General features: G+C 37.3%; 3 protein-coding genes across 5 annotated transcripts; 1 reads left to right on the top strand and 2 right to left on the bottom strand.

Moving 5' to 3' along the window:
* Positions 1-307: 307 nt before the first annotated feature.
* Positions 308-2,337, bottom strand: LOC104821906 (probable UDP-3-O-acyl-N-acetylglucosamine deacetylase 2). Its single transcript, XM_010552927.2, has 7 exons — positions 2,166-2,337; positions 1,766-2,074; positions 1,352-1,558; positions 1,151-1,252; positions 899-963; positions 663-807; positions 308-533 (listed from the first exon to the last, which is right to left on the bottom strand). The coding sequence occupies exons 1-7, from the start codon at positions 2,286-2,288 to the stop codon at positions 468-470; spliced, it is 1,017 nt and encodes a 338-aa protein (XP_010551229.1). The 5' UTR covers positions 2,289-2,337; the 3' UTR covers positions 308-467.
* Positions 2,338-6,100: 3,763 nt separating this feature from the next.
* LOC104821905 (microtubule-associated protein 70-2) lies at positions 6,101-10,759 on the top strand. Of its 3 annotated transcripts, none has more exons than XM_010552924.2 (12): positions 6,101-6,193; positions 6,444-6,773; positions 6,943-7,028; positions 7,697-7,762; positions 7,852-8,022; positions 8,129-8,299; positions 8,382-8,537; positions 8,649-8,795; positions 8,911-8,982; positions 9,080-9,589; positions 9,677-9,864; positions 10,084-10,759. In XM_010552924.2, the coding sequence occupies exons 2-12, from the start codon at positions 6,536-6,538 to the stop codon at positions 10,121-10,123; spliced, it is 1,845 nt and encodes a 614-aa protein (XP_010551226.1). In that variant the 5' UTR covers positions 6,101-6,193; positions 6,444-6,535; the 3' UTR covers positions 10,124-10,759. The 3 variants fall into 3 exon arrangements, with proteins under 3 accessions (XP_010551226.1, XP_010551227.1, XP_010551228.1); XM_010552925.2 differs by having other exon boundaries at positions 6,131-6,193; positions 6,521-6,773; XM_010552926.2 differs by having other exon boundaries at positions 6,144-6,773; positions 10,084-10,153; positions 10,261-10,759.
* Positions 10,760-10,879: 120 nt separating this feature from the next.
* LOC104821904 (adagio protein 3) lies at positions 10,880-13,896 on the bottom strand. Its single transcript, XM_010552920.2, has 2 exons — positions 13,548-13,896; positions 10,880-12,876 (listed from the first exon to the last, which is right to left on the bottom strand). The coding sequence occupies exons 1-2, from the start codon at positions 13,838-13,840 to the stop codon at positions 11,262-11,264; spliced, it is 1,908 nt and encodes a 635-aa protein (XP_010551222.1). The 5' UTR covers positions 13,841-13,896; the 3' UTR covers positions 10,880-11,261.
* Between the last annotated feature and the right edge of the window lie 2,129 nt (positions 13,897-16,025).

The raw sequence follows: 16,025 nt of genomic DNA, 5'->3' as shown, positions 1-16,025 counted from the left end.
TACCCATCAAACTAAAATGGGTAAGAGATAATGAAAAGCCAGAAATATTTATCAGTTTATTATGACCAGAATCGCACAATAACGTGACAAAAAACCGAGAGGTTTTTTTGTAATCGGGTATCCTGTACCAAGAACTAGACTAAACTAGGAATCGGAGACCAACTATGTGATTTAGAATATACATCTCTTTCTAAATTTGATGTTCAAATTCGAAGCAGAATATATGCTCTGCGTCCTCGTATCACCGGTTGAACTAACCAAGTTTGGATGTAAAAGTCGATTATAACTGTTAAAAAAAACATATAATGTTATTATTGATAATAATAATAATAATAATCGTTTCAAAAGTGAGGATATAAGATATTTTGATTTTTTTTTTAACAAAACACAACAAATAGAGTTATCGAATTTAATATTGTGATTAAACCAACCAATTTTCCAATTACCCGCAACCGGGCTTTGAATCTTTATGGATTCTGCAAAATCCCACTGGTTAGACGCCGAGCCAAATCAGCGTGAAGAGCATGACCACCCTGTTTCATAATGTCCCACAGAAGTTACTAAACCAGTGGAACAATGAACTCGAAGGCCTCTCAGCCTGAGAAAGAATGGTTTCCGCCATTAATGGTTGTAGAAAATGAGCTTGAGTTTACATTACCAACCTTAAACGCCACGATATGAGCGACCGGAAGGCCACAGTTACCGCCCTCGGCTAGAAGGGCGAGATCGCCAATAAGGTCCAAGATCTTGTGCCGGCATGGCTCGTCGACAAATCGCAAAGGCGGGTTCATCCATCCAAGCTCGGCACTGCACGTGACCGTTCGGAAACGGGCTGTAAACGTAATACAGAGACCTCGAACGAGTAATCTTAAAACGGCTTGAAAGGGAGAATCTTTACCTGCAAACAATGGCGTTTTCCATCGATCCACCTTTTATTAGACCTGCATCTCGCATTCTCTCTACCTGCAATAACACTTGATAAGACAGATGAAGACATAAACGTCTAGACAGAGCGACATGATTGTCTTGGAAGCCGAGATTCATCATTGAAGAGGACAAAAGAAGCGAAAATATGTAAAAACCTATGCAGCTTCTTTAAATATATCGATGACTATGACATGTTCATTCATTCCACAGAGCTATATATTACCTCTTCGTATAAGCAAAAGGTTCTCGACGGTGCGATATGCTTCGTGTACGAAGAATCATCGAGAAATTTCCAAGAAAACCACTGGCACCCTATAGAAGGAACCTACGAAAAAGTTACGAAAAAACACAAATTCAACCAAAAATCCAACCCCATCCATAAACTTCTTCTGTATCGAGTTAACTTGTCAAGTGAGAAGCAAACCTGCGGGAAATCGATACCGTAAGTGATGCGAGTTTCGGGAGAGGGAAATGCAGCGAGGAAGGAATCCTTCCTGCTCACATGTACGGGTTCGTTAACGTGAATTGCCATCTTCTCAACACTTTCGCCGACATGGTTAAGAGCCAGGTTTATGCCGGCTGCTTGTATTGCATTCACCCATTCTGTTGCTGATCCATCGAAAACAGGGACCTGTCACTTCGTTAGCATTTACTTGAATCGAAATTGTCACCATGTATGAACAAGAAGGTTCCATGGCGAATTTGCTAAGGACAATCAACAAGAACTGTAGATTGAACAATGTATCTGTCAGCCATATACGGTCCTATAAAAACAGCTACACAGTGAATCAATGAATCCGGCATGGATAATGATGAAACGCGATGTCCTAGTACGAACCTCGACTTCCGAATCCACGGGATCTTCGCTCTCGATCTGAATCCTGCAATTATCCACGCCCATGGCCTCCAAAGCCGACAGCAAGTGTTCGACAGTTCGGATTCTGAACCCGTCTTTGAAAAGCGTCGTACAAAGAGGAGATTCCTGCGCGAAATCGATCGATGCAGGGAGGAATCTGGAACGAAACTCGAATAATCTTCCAGCTCCGGCGATCTCCGGAAGAAGCTTCACCGTTGAAACCTTCCCGGAGTGCAAAGCCTTCCCTCTCCTCTCCACAGATCCTGCAAGAGTCTGCTGCAATCTTCCACTCTGGTATTTCACCGGAAGCAATAGCGAATCCATTATCACAATAGCAGAGTGAAACTCGTGTGCATATGCAAAGCGTGTATGAGAAAAGTACAGGACTCAAGGTGGTCGGCGACGATGATTCGACAGAGAAAACAGCGGCAGAGACAGAGAGAAATCTCTTGCCGGAGACGATTCCCGGCCGGCTGATGGCTCTGACGGCGGCGGAGAAGCCCATCGGGTTCGTAGCTTGCGGAGACGAAAACCACCGAGTGGTCAATGTAAACGTTAAAAGCGTCACGATTGAGCGTTGACCCAAAAAACAAGGACTATGCTTTAAAACGCTGCCGTTTTAAGAGTTCTTGAGAAAACCGGTTGTTCGGTTTTAGGAATTTCGGTTCGGTGTATTGAATTTGATTGTAGTTGTGGATAAATTGGGTTTTGGTTTAGGTACATTTGATTCGTTTGTATTTAAGTTTGTAATTTCAGTTATAGAAACATTATAGTGATTTGATTTGATTCTATTTCGGTTCAATTTTGATTTTTATTGATAAAATTTCATTTTTCAAAAAAAATCTTTTCGGTATTTTAATTTATTCAATTTGATTTTTTCGATTTTAGAAAAAATAACTATTCACTTTCATATCAAATTCGATACAGATACAATATTTTCATTTTAAATGGGTTCAATTACTTCTTATTAACAAAATTTTCCATTTGATATATCTATATCTATATCCATATCTATATATATATATATATATATTGTAAATGATTACAGTTAATTAATTGATTAGGGAAATTAGATTAGGTGATGTGTAAAGTCGAAATTTGGAGCGACTAGAAGTAGCACTGTTTTTTTCTTGTTTTGACTGTTCTAAATGTTGGTCATGGATGATCATGATGACATAAGAAAACTCTAAAAGCCCATGCTTACGGATCAATTAAGACATTATTATTGTTAACAACCAAGGATTATCTGTTAATTATTATTATTATTATTATTTGGTCTTTCATATGAAAATGATATCCACCACCGTCACAACACGTTAAAAAAGGACAAAAAAAACATAGCATATAAAATTTTAACTAAACCCATAATTGCATCGAGGAAAAATATATGATATTTCATGAAATACCATTGCTCGCACTTTTATCAACCTTAATTGTAACTAAATCCATATGAAAAATACATATATAGTTTCCTGTATTTTGATACATATTTTGTTGTAAAAGCATCCGAATCTTACATGTAAATTCAGATTTGATAGATATTATTATTGTTTTAAAAAAATGATTATGTTTTACTATCGAAATTTTTATAATTAATTATGTGAATATTTTAAATACGAATTCAGATTCTAAAATATTAGAAATGAAAATAGAGGCTGTTCTTGCTCATAACAAAAAAATAAATATAAATTGAAGTTATAGATCTAAGATTATTTCTCACATCTTAATATGCATGACCATCATTTTCAATGTTTATAATGAAGTGTCTGAAAATGAGATTTCTGTTATATTTCATTGTCTAATTAAATATTCATACCCAACTCTATAACCATTTATGTAACCAAAACAAATTCAAATCCTTTCCACTACACTTTTTTTCAATCTAACCAAATAAATTTTGTATCTTTATAGTTTTATTATGTGCTGAAATATCATATTATTATACATGGTCAATTTTCAAAAGGAAATAAGATTAGGTGGTGTAAAAATACATAAACACATTTTTTATATAAGAAAATATTAAAAATATTTTAAAAAATATTGAAAATAAAAAAAATATTCTAGCTCGCAGACGGATTCCTGAACTCGCCGAACTGACTCGTCAGAGCCTCACGATCCATTTTTTGGACTCAAATTTTCTAAGTCCGACTCAGAAAAATATAGATTGGCTTGCGGATTGATCCCGAGTCGAGTCTATTTGACATCTTGATTCATCGTAAATATATTTGGGATCCAAATATTATTCCCAGAATTTATGAAATTACAAAATAATTGTAATTATTATTGCTATTGTACATTTCTTTTATTAATTATGGTTATGGGATCAAATTTTATCTACATATGACATACCACATGTCACATGGGTACTTCAGCTTTCTTGCTTCTTTCTTTTTTTTTTATTCTCTCACATTCACTTACATGTTTCATTTTAAATAATCATTAGATTACATGTCATTATCGCAGTTTATCGCACGATCAATTCATTTATTTTTATTTTCATTGATTCTTTTTTGACCTACTGAAATTATGGTCACATTAATCATAGAAAATAAATAAATTTAAATGTTTCATATTTCAAAACCATAAAAAAAAACATTTTCTATTTGCGCATAATATTGAAGACAGCCACTAAAATAATTGTTCCATTCTCAAATAATGACAAACTGCCAATCAACATCTAATCTAATACATATATATATATATATATAATGAGCCTCATTCTAATTTCTATTACTAAAAATATATTGCACACAAAAAATCCAAGAAGGCAAATTACACGTGTCATTAACTGAGGCATGAAGGTACAAAATTCTGGAGAAAAAAAAAATCATGAAAGGGAATATTTCAGAGTTGAAGAATTTGGAAGGTATAGAAATCATGCTTTGTTTTGTTTAATCGAAAAAGGATAAAATAGTTTTATTTTCTCTTTAGATAAATAAAGTTTTTTTCATGTTATATTTCTTTTTTTATGAATATATGAAATGATATATATCGACGAAAAAGGTTTGATTTTTCTAAATTAATTTCCCATAGTCGGGCATTTATTAAAGACGATCACTGTTATATATATAGATCCAAACACACCAATTTTTAAATAAGAAAGTATAATTTTTTTATGGAAAAAATAAATTGATTTCATTAAAAAAATTTATCCATTAAATTTGTTTTATTTTTTCTTAGAAACATATTTAGCTATGTTTTCTTCATAAAATAAACGTCAAATTCTTTCATATAATTTGGAATATGTTAACTGAGAAATATACTTTTATTTAATTTCTGAAATTTATATAGAATATACATTTGTAAACGGTTTGTTAAAACATAAAGTTTAATCCGATACATATTATAATATATGGTTGGAGGTTTACATTGTCATTGCAGGGTAAAACCGTAAAAAGGGTTCCCATGTCATCTTCTTTGTAACAGAAAGATGCCAAGATAAAGGGATTTTCGAGAATCTAATTGTTAGCTTCGACTATTTTTTATTTTTATTTTTTAAAGTATATCAAATTTGAATTTAAAAATAGTTATACGAAATTCGAACGAAATATTAGATTTGCTGTTTCATATTTGTTCTTTCGCACTAATTCACATTTTTTATTTTTATTTTTATTATTTCTTTTATGAACCAAGACTAATATAGAAAATGAAATGGATAAAAAGTAGGATTACGAAAAGAAATAAGTCGGGGTGAACGTTTGATATTCAATTCGGATTCGGATCGGAAATGATTTGATTCGATTCTTTCGATTTTATAAAAATAGTTACCAATCAACTAAGTATATTATATTCGATTGATTTAGTTCTGATTTTTATTAAAAAATTTAGAGCTTTAAAAAAATATATTTTTTAGATTTATTTTTTAATTCGATTTTAAAAAATTTAATTTTTTAAAATTAATATAAATTTTTTAAAATTAATACCATTGGAAAATTTTAAATAGTTCACATCGATTTTTTTTCCGATTGGTCCCTCAGAGAAATAAACATTGTCCCTAAAAATGAAAAACAAAAATAAAATAATACATGTCTCCTCTTCCACGCGCAAACCATCTCACCAATTAGGTAACTAATCAACTTAAACCAAAAATTAATTATCTACCAAAATAATAAACGAGAAAATAAATAATAATGTTTTTTTCTTTATTATATAAGAGCTTAATTGACCTGAAAAGTTAATAAATATGTTCAATGTTCCAACTTTGTGTTTAATCAGTGAACAAGGATTAATTAGCTTAATCCATCTTCAATGAACAAGGATTAATTAACTTAATCCATTTTCTGTCTCACGAGCCCTCTTCGTCTTTCACTCTATTAGTAGAGAGAGAAACCACTGCAACAGCATTTAAATCCCTCTCTCTTCCATTCTCTATCTAGAAACCCCAGAGTTTGTGAAACTTTCTCTCTCTAGGTTAGCTTCATCTCTCTCTCTGTATATGCGCGCGCGCGTGCGTAGATTTGCCTGTGGGATTCTGATTTGATAGCCAGAGAGAGCATTTGGATCCGAAAACTCCGAGTTTTGTTGTCTTTGGATGTGATTTTTCTTCCGCGTTGTTTTCTCTATCCACGAATCTGCATTATTTGAGCTCAGTGCTGTGCTACTCTCTTTCTCTCTCTATACTTTGTTTGTATCTGTGAATCTATACATTGTATCTCTATAGGTGTGTCTCGCGTAGCTGGGTTTGGGAACCTAGCATTTGGATCCTGAGGGATTTGGATGTGTGTGTGAGGGAAACAGGGGATCAGATCGGCGATGGCGGAGTTTTCGGGCGACGGAGGTGACTCGGCGCTGGCGACGGAGCAGGATGCGGCGGCGCCGTCGCTGACGGTGTCGGCTTCTTTCAAGGAAAGCGGCGGAGGAAAAAATTCGTCGAGGCGGAGGCCGGTGAGGCCAAGCTTCGACGCAGCCGCCGACAATGACTTCATCACTCTACTCCATGGCTCGGATCCAGTGAAGGTGGAGCTCAATCGGCTCGAGAACGAAGTTAGAGGTCAGGAAATGTTACTCGATCTGATTGTTTTGTATCGATTCAGATCTAATTTTGTTTTCCCTTTGTTGTGCCCTCGCGTTTTACATCTGTTTTCATGCTATTGACCGATTTCTCCATTGTTTTACGGTTTTTTTTTTTTTGTCTCCCTAAAATCTCTCTTAAAATGCAGACAAGGATCGTGAATTAGGCGAAGCACATGCCGAGATCAAAGCTGTGAGATTATCTGAGAGGCAGAGAGAGAAAGCTGTTGAAGAGGTATTCTAAGTTTCTATTTTTTTTCTCTATTCTTTTTTCATTTTGGGTTCATAGTGAAAATTTCGAAGATTTTGGGTTTCCCTTTCACCAATTCTTTGGAACATTATACCTAAATCAAAACCCGAAATTGGTAAATCTCTTTCGTTTTTCGCGAGTCTTGATTTTGATTTTAATGGTTGCAAAAAACCACCAAGTATTTTGTTTTCTCTTTCACATTCTTCCTTGTATCTCATATTCTAGTTTCCATGTTGATTCCGCTGACCGATAAATTCGTGGCGAGTTGACCGTTTCTCCATTGATTACCGAATTCATAATGCCTGCAACTATGTAGAGTTGATTAAGTACTTACATGTTGTAAAATCTGGTTCTGGTCATGTTGTTACTCTTTAAGCTTCTTTTTTTGTTTACATTCCTGTTTGTCACTCTTCCCTAGAGGTTCAATGATCAGCTTACAATCATGAGAGTCATGCACATTTTCTCATGAATTACTGCTACATAGTTTGATCAGTTGCTGACTCTTGTTTTTGTTTTGAATTTATGACCAACTGATGATTCTCTTAACTGTGATTTTCCTTTTGACACGCTCATCTTCATTTGATTAATTCATTTTTCCTTTTTGTGCTTCTCGTGAGCTGACTTTTCTTTCCCCATGTACTCTGGAATATTAGCTCACTGATGAACTTGCTAAGTTGGAGGAGAAGCTCAAGTTGACTGAATCCCTTCTTGAAAGCAAAGTATTGCTCAAAACACCTCCTTGATCTCAATTATGTTTTACTTCTCCTTGTCTTGCTGTTTATATATGTGATTATCACCTACGGTGCAGAATCTAGAAATCAAGAAAATCAATGAGGAAAAGAAGGCGTCAATGGCTGCTCAGTTTGCTGCTGAAGCCACCTTAAGGAGGGTCCATGCTGCTCAAAAGGATGATGACATGCCTCCAATTGAAGCCATTCTTGCCCCATTAGAAGCTGAACTTAAGCTTGCACGGCAGGAGGTATTTCCATTCCCTTTTAGTCTACTTGATTGGTTTCTACTTCCTACGATGTCATTTTGATGTATGAAATGTTTGGTCATTGATCACCTGCCTTTTTCCTCCATAGATTGGGAAGCTTCAAGAAGACAACAGGGCTTTGGATCGTCTGACTAAACAGAAGGAAGCCGCCTTACTTGATGCTGAGAGGACAGTTCAAGCTGCCCTGGCGAAAGCTGCCATGGTCGATGACCTTCAAAATAAGAACCAAGAGTTGATGAAACAAATAGAAATTTGTCAGGTGTCGTGGCATCTCCTATCCGTATTAGTTTATCTCTTGTATTGTTTGCCAATTGCTAATTAACCCTTTTTTAATGCATCAGGAAGAAAACAAAATCCTAGACAAAATGCACAGACAGAAGGTTGCTGAGGTTGAAAAACTTACCCAGACTGTACGGGAGCTGGAAGAGGCTGTTCTTGCTGGTGGTGCTGCTGCAAATGCCGTGAGAGATTACCAACGGAAATTTCAAGAGATGAATGTAACTATCGCAATTCACAAGAATGCCCAAATGAGCACAGAGTCCTTAGCTTCTTATACAGCACTTGACAAATGACAACCGACGAAGTGATGATTCTTATTGATTTTTCAGGAAGAAAGAAAAACTCTTGATCGGGAACTTGCACGTGCTAAGGTTACAGCAAATAGAGTAGCCACTGTGGTGGCAAATGAATGGAAAGATGGCAATGATAAAGTGATGCCTGTGAAGCAATGGCTTGAAGAAAGACGGTTTCTACAGGTTCACTTTGATATGATGTTTCATCTCCCAGATTCTTGATTGGTTCACAGATTCATTATTAGAAAAAGAGCTCAGCCGGTTCTAAATTCTCAATTCTCCGACTCTTTTCTTGCAGGGAGAGATGCAACAACTTCGTGATAAGCTTGCCATAGCAGAGCGAGCTGCTAAATCTGAAGCACAACTAAAAGTAACAATCTTTTGCTTTGTCTGTCCGTCTTTTCTCGCTCGATTTTTCTTTGAACCGAGAAAAAATTATAAAATACTTTACGTGCAAAATTTCCCAGGAAAAGTTTCAACTGCGGCTAAAAGTGCTAGAGGACACACTGAGAGGAACATCAAGCAGCAGCACGAGGATCACATCCGAGGGAAGAAGCATGAGCAACGGACCCTCTCGCAGGCAGTCACTCGGCAATGTCCAAAAGCTTCCATCCAATGGCTTCTTGTCCAAGAAAACTCTGTCGAAACACTCCTCATCTTCTAATTCAACTTGTGTGTTGAAGAATGCCAAAGGCACATCTAAATCGTTCGATGGAGGCACAAGATCCTTGGACAGAGGGAAAGCACTGTTAAATGGACCCGGGTTTTATTCCTTCAACAAGGCTGCTGATGAAGTCAAGGGGGCAGAGTCTCATCCCGATGAGAAGCCACCGAGCGAGAGTGAAAACCCTTCACCAGTGACAGAGGACAGCGTCCCGGGTGTTTTGTATGATTTACTACAGAAGGAGGTCGTTGCCTTGAGGAAATCTTCTCATGAAAAAGATCAAAGCCTCAAAGATAAAGATGATGCCATAGAGGTAGTAGAATTTCTGCATAAGCCTTTTTATACTTGAGATGGAAGTGTAATATATAATATTCAAGCTTTCGGTTTTTTCTTGTGTCAGATGTTGGCGAAGAAGGTGGAGACGTTGTCAAAGGCGATGGAGGTCGAGGCGAAGAAGATGAGACGGGAAGTAGCAGCGATGGAGAAAGAGGTTGCGGCCATTCGTGTGGAGAAAGGACATGAGAACAGAGCCAAAAGGTTTGCAAATACAAAGAGCCCATCTAACAGTGCTCAGATTCTTGCTGGAAGGTACAAAATAAATGCTTCTTTCTGTTTTTCATTAGGCGTATTGCTCCACATTGATTGTGCATGCCCCTTATCCTTTTTTTACTATTTGATGAGTAAAGCATGGAATGACCTGTACATAATATACATATTATATATATATATATATGTATGTATTATCAGAGACTTTTAGAATCCCATCATCATATGATTGGATGAGAGGCTTTTGAAATTATGTGGCAGAGCTGCTGGAAGAAGCGGGCTAACGAGGAGTACCCAGTGAGGGAGATTCAGCTCGTGGCATAAATGACAAGTAAAAAACAGTTATAGGCTTTCGTGCTATATATTATATGCTTATTTTATATATAACCTTATGTGTTCTTTTTTCACTTTGGTTTTTTTTTTGTCCTCCTCTTCAAGTGATTTATTGTATTATCATATAACTTAAAAGCATGTGATGGTGATCCCATCCTCACCCTACGAATCACCCCCCCCCCCCAAAAAAAAAAAGGAGCTGTGAAAGAGAAAGGAGAACCAAAAAAAAAGGAAGAAGAAGAGAAATAGGAGTGGCACTGACGTAAAACGCTTGGGTTAGAACGGAGGAGGTTGACATTTTGGCTAACATTTTCATCCCTTTGGGGTAAGTTTAGTAGTTGTCTGTTTGGTTTTTGTATAGTGTCATCTTTTGTATGTCTTGTCTGCTCTCTCTCTCTCTCTCTCTCTCTCTCTCTCTCTCTGTAGAGAGATTGAGAGAGAGAGAGATTGAGAGAGAGAGAGAGGAGTTTGTGTTCTCTTTTTTTTTTGGGGCCACTCTTTGCGTATTTGTTTTATGCTGCGGGCGCGTGTGATTATCACTTTGTATTTTCCTTTTTTGGGTTGTTGATATTTTCCCCTGTTTTTAATTCCATTTTGATGTCTATTTTGTTTTGCCTTAAACATAAATATTCACATATCCACATCTTTCTCACTGATTTGTTTTTTTTCTTCTTCTGATGAGAAATGTATCTTACGGTTCCCTTGGAAAAAGTGGGAGCGAAAGAATGTAATAAAGATAGATAAATACACCTGCGATTCAATACAATCATACACGACATATCTAACACCACAACCTTAATAACGAAATCTACAGACTCCCGTTAAACTTCTCTTTTGAAAATTTTCTTACATGGGCTTGAGAGCAAAAAGCATAACACCATCATAAAATTTTGAAGAGCCGTTGAAGCATTTCACAGGAAAATCAGAACCTGACTTTTCTCTACGGACAATAAAATCACAACAAACATAAAATACAGAATTGAACAAAGTAACTAAAAATAAAAGACCGACCATAACCGTACCATTTTTACCGAAGCCAAGGCTCTCTCTCTCTCTCTGTCTCCATATGGGGTTTTAGGCAAAGGTTGTGATCGACAGAACTCGACTCAGAGTTCCGAGTCCTGGCGACTCGCCAGACAGAGTTCATGCAACTCGTTGAGTATCCATTCCTCACCGGTGTGACCACCGAGGACCAGAACTCTAGTCCCTCCGACCACACAGGTGCTATGTCCCCATGCAAACTTCGGCGGCTGTCCCGGAACATTAAGTATCCTCCACAACGGCTTCTCCTCCAACGGGTCCAAAATAAATATCTGTGACGGCGAGTGAAGTCCGGCAATGGACCCTCCGAATATAATCACCCTCCCGCACGGCATGCTCACGGCCACGTGGTCCAGCCTCGGCGGCGGAACCACCCTGCTCTGGTCGCTGATTCCGGCAAAATGGCTGCATTCCAGCTGTCTCCATCGCGGGTTTTCGTCTTCTATGTCTATACTGTATGCCTCTCCCGACCGTAGCTTCAGATGTCCGCTACTTGCCAGCCCGCCAAACATTAGGATCTTGGTCCGACCAAAGGCCGAGAGAGAGTGTCCTAGCCTCGATGGCGGAGCCCACGTTGTCAGAATCTCTCTCCACGCAGGTTTATCCATCGTCATGTCCAACAAGAACGTGTCGCTTAGAAGCACGCCAGAGTCCGTACACCCGCCTGACACAACCAGTTTAGATCCTTCGATGGTGCAAGAGCTGTGCCATGATCTCGGGAGAGGAGGCGTGCCACCGGACACTTCCTTCCATGTCGGATTCTTAGCATCTAGATCGAGCACGAACACGTCGTTGAGCAATCCTTGCCTTCCACACCCACCAAAGACTACTAACCATGACTCATTCAGGCACGATAAAGTATGGCCCCATCGTCCCGGTGGCGATGATTTCACCCTCATCCGTTGCCATTCGGGATATTCTGCATCGAGATTTAGAACGAATGTATCGTCCATTGGTTGCATATCTACTCCTTCCCCACCAAAGAGCACTAGCCGGTTCCCCACGGCACATGCACTGAAGTTGCAGCGTGAAGGTTCTACTGATCCTCCAACGGTGAATTTCCTCCAACTAACGGCTTCGAGGGTGGTGAGTTCTCTAGCTAAGCGTCCCCAACCGAGTTTCTTTGTCATAATCTCTAGTGTTCCTGTGATTTCCTTTCCCCATGCATTTTGACACACCATCTTCCTCACGCTCTCGTTTTTTGTCAATTGGCGAATTCTACTGCATGCAGATCCAATGGAAGCGACATCCCTTGGAGTCAAGCGTGATAAGATGTTATGCGCCAATACTTCATCAGACAGCTGTAGTATCCCACAGACATCCTGGTTCTGTCTGAACGCTACTGCTGCTTGTCCGCTTGGGGATAAGTATTGGGATTTCTGATGAAGTTGTGGATTGCTGCAGGTCTCTTTGAAGACAGGATATGATACATGGTTGAGATCAATGGTTGCTTCAGAGAACACCTGTATACCGATTATATGCGTAACAGTTCCATCATCGTCATGTATAGGGGAAAGCCTTAGCCGGTTCACCACAGGAGTACGGTCCTTCCTGAAGTTGAGAAGCTCGCCTTGAAATTCAAGGCCGTCTTCAAGACATCTCCTAATCTCGGACACAACAACAGGATCCACCAATGGGTGACGCCTCTGAGCACGAGGGTCCCTGTACTGTAAGAATCGACTGGAAACAACAACGACAAAAAAAGGTGTTATTGTGGAAGAAAGTGATCTCAGAAGCAATCATCAGAGCTTGACGCAATAGTGCCTGTGATATAGCATATCTAACCACATGGCCGAAGAGTTGATATGGATGAACTCATACACGTTTTGAACATGATAGCAACTAATCAGAGAGAACAAATTCATTGTAAGAAGTACCACTAAGAGAATGTGCACTAACATCTTCCCCCAGTAAAATGCTGCTAACTTTCCTCATCAACAAACCACAGAATAGTTCAAATCCAAAACCCAACTCCCTGTCTTCGTTTGCAATTATTCTTGGCAACCAAACAGAACTGTTAAACGCAGATTCATCAAATTTAAACCAAAACAATAAAAAAAACAAAAAAAGCAAACGTCAATCATTCAAGACTCCCCCCTGGGCAAATGTGGAAATTTATACCTGAATAATCAGAGCAAGTGTAGATAGAGAACATTAGAATCCTAAATTTTTTCCCCAGAATTTTCCCTGCATCAACCAAACGGTGATTTCGTAACTTAAACTTCCAATTCCTACATTTTTTTCCCCGTTTATCATCCCTATCAGTAGCCAAACTGGAAACTAACCAGAGAATTCAACATACTATAAAAAGCAAAAACCAAAGGAAAAGAAAAAAAAAATCGAAGGATTACCAGTTTCGACCAAGAACTTCATCGGCGCGGTAACCAGTCAAGACCTCAAAGACTCTGTTGACGTAAATTATCGGAAAATCCGGCTCCAGAGCATCAGATACAACAATAGAAGGCGGCGTCATCGGGTAATAGAACATCCCCGGCTTCAATGGAAGCTTCCCGTCTTCTCCTCTTCCTCCTCCTTCCTCTTCCCCTTCTTCTTCTCCGTAGCCATTTTCTTCTTCTTCGTCTCCGCCTCGTTTCAGTCTTTTTCCGGCGACTCCGATATCTTCTAATCCACGTTCTGTCGCCATTTTCGCGTGCCGAAATTTCTCTCCCTCTGTGGATTTTGATATTTTCTCTCGAGTCCTTTAAAATATCCCAGAGGGGAAATTGTAAAAGACTAAACTGTCCTTTAGACAATCGGTGGGAAACGAGGAGAAAAACCCGCCCCTAGTTCGGTAGCGCAAAGTGGTGATATGAAAATTAAATGGTGATGGGGGGGTAAATACGGAAAAGAAAGTCCAAGCCAGTTTGGCGATGACACGTGTCACTGAGATATCTCAAAATATCTAACCTAATAAGCCACTGGGTCGCCTCCACGTCATCATACTTCCCCGGTAGATATTTTGGTGTAGCGTTGGAACGCACCTAGAATCGAATCAGATTCAATACGTGTGTATGTGTATATATACACTGCATCAATTTCATTACATAATTATATATATTTTTTTATAAGATAATTATATATTTTGTTTGTGACAGATTTTCATAAACTAAATTATAGTGAAAAAGGAAATTTTGAATTTCATCACCAAAATTAAATGTCCATATGTACACACATAGATTTAGGATAAGGAATAAAAAAGGCAAATCCTGTATGAATAAATTAATGATTAGAGCTCGATCGAAGTTTAAATTAAAAAATAATTACAAAAAGGCGAGAGAAATCTCATCATGGCGGTTATCTTTATAACATACATCGTCATCATTGTCCATAAAAAATGAGAATTGGTACGGCATAATGAAACATTGTTTCGTCGCCAAGTAATAATAATTGCCAATAGTTTATAAAATAAAATATAAACAAAGAAAACGACAGGCTTTCGCACTTCCATTAGCATAACTACAATACATACATACATACATACATACATACATACATACATACATACATACATACATACATACATACATACATACATACATACATACATACATACATACATACATACATACATACATACATACATACACACACATTGAGGCCCAATAAGATAAAGTTTGAGAGCCCAACAAGCCTTGAAAATAGCCAGTCAATAGGCCCAACTAAGCCAGTGACTTGGGAGGATAATGTATTTACAGCAAGCTCACGCGCACAAGAAGCGCGTAATGTCACGTTTCTGTTTTTTCTTTTTGAAATCTGCACTCCAAAAGAATTTTAATACCCCCTAATTTCGGAGATGATGTTTAAATTCTGATGATGAAAAACTTTTAAATATTTTAGAGGAAAAAAAAAAGAAAAAGAAAAGAAGAAGTTTCTTATAAATTTGGATTAATTAATAGATAAATATCTAAAATTATTATTATTTTTAATAAGATTGTCAGAAGTAATAATGAGTTCTGAATAATATATAAATAATAAATTATCGAAAACAACATTATCTTTTGAAGACAAGTAAACTTTTCGTTTAGATTTTACATTGAAGATTCAAGTTTGAAAGGCTTTCTTCTGATATTATGAATTCAGGCCTTTTTGGTGATTTTTTTCATTAATTTATATACTAATAATATTTTTATGTACTTTTTTATAATTAAAGTTTGAGTATTTATAGAATTCTATTTAAATGGACCGTTTATTTTTAATAAGTGGTGAAGATTTTATCATAGCCGTTTATGGGCCATCTTGAGCCCAAATTTAAGTCCATTGATGACTGCAGTTCACTTCCAATCTTTTTTTATCATCATTTTATTTTTTTTATTTTTTTTTTTGTTTTTTAGTATAATAACTAAATATTAATCCACGAAATCAAAACATTACAATAGTGGTTTTTTCAAGAAAAATTGTAAAAAAAAAGAATCTAAATATCCGTGCCTGATTAAAATATTAGTGTAGGGCCTAATCTCGGGTTTACACATCTAGACATGAAAAATTGTAAAAAAAAAAAAAAAGACATGAAAATTTTCGTATTGGTTCTTTATAGCTTATAAAAATAAAATAGAATAAATGAATGGAGGGGGAGGTCGGTCCACTCTACAGTGCCTCTAAGATTAGGATTGGGACCGCCGGTTTTATTGTAATTATACCACACGGTTAGTACTTTAAAATCGGTCGGTCCATGTTTTGTTATGGGCCCGTGAGTAGTCTCATAATCTCGATTTCTGTAACCCTAAGATTTAATTAGTTTTTCAAATTTCCACCCAAAAAAACAATATTTTCTAATTACACGGCCACGTGTGCAAGGCTTCAGAAATGCGTACAATTTGAATCATAAACCG

The sequence above is a fragment of the Tarenaya hassleriana genome, unplaced genomic scaffold (genome assembly GCF_000463585.1).
Source record: "Tarenaya hassleriana unplaced genomic scaffold, ASM46358v1 Cleome35, whole genome shotgun sequence".
Taxonomy (NCBI): domain Eukaryota; kingdom Viridiplantae; phylum Streptophyta; class Magnoliopsida; order Brassicales; family Cleomaceae; genus Tarenaya; species Tarenaya hassleriana.
Note: the sequence above shows the minus strand (reverse complement) of the source record. Positions and strands in the feature narration are given on the sequence as shown.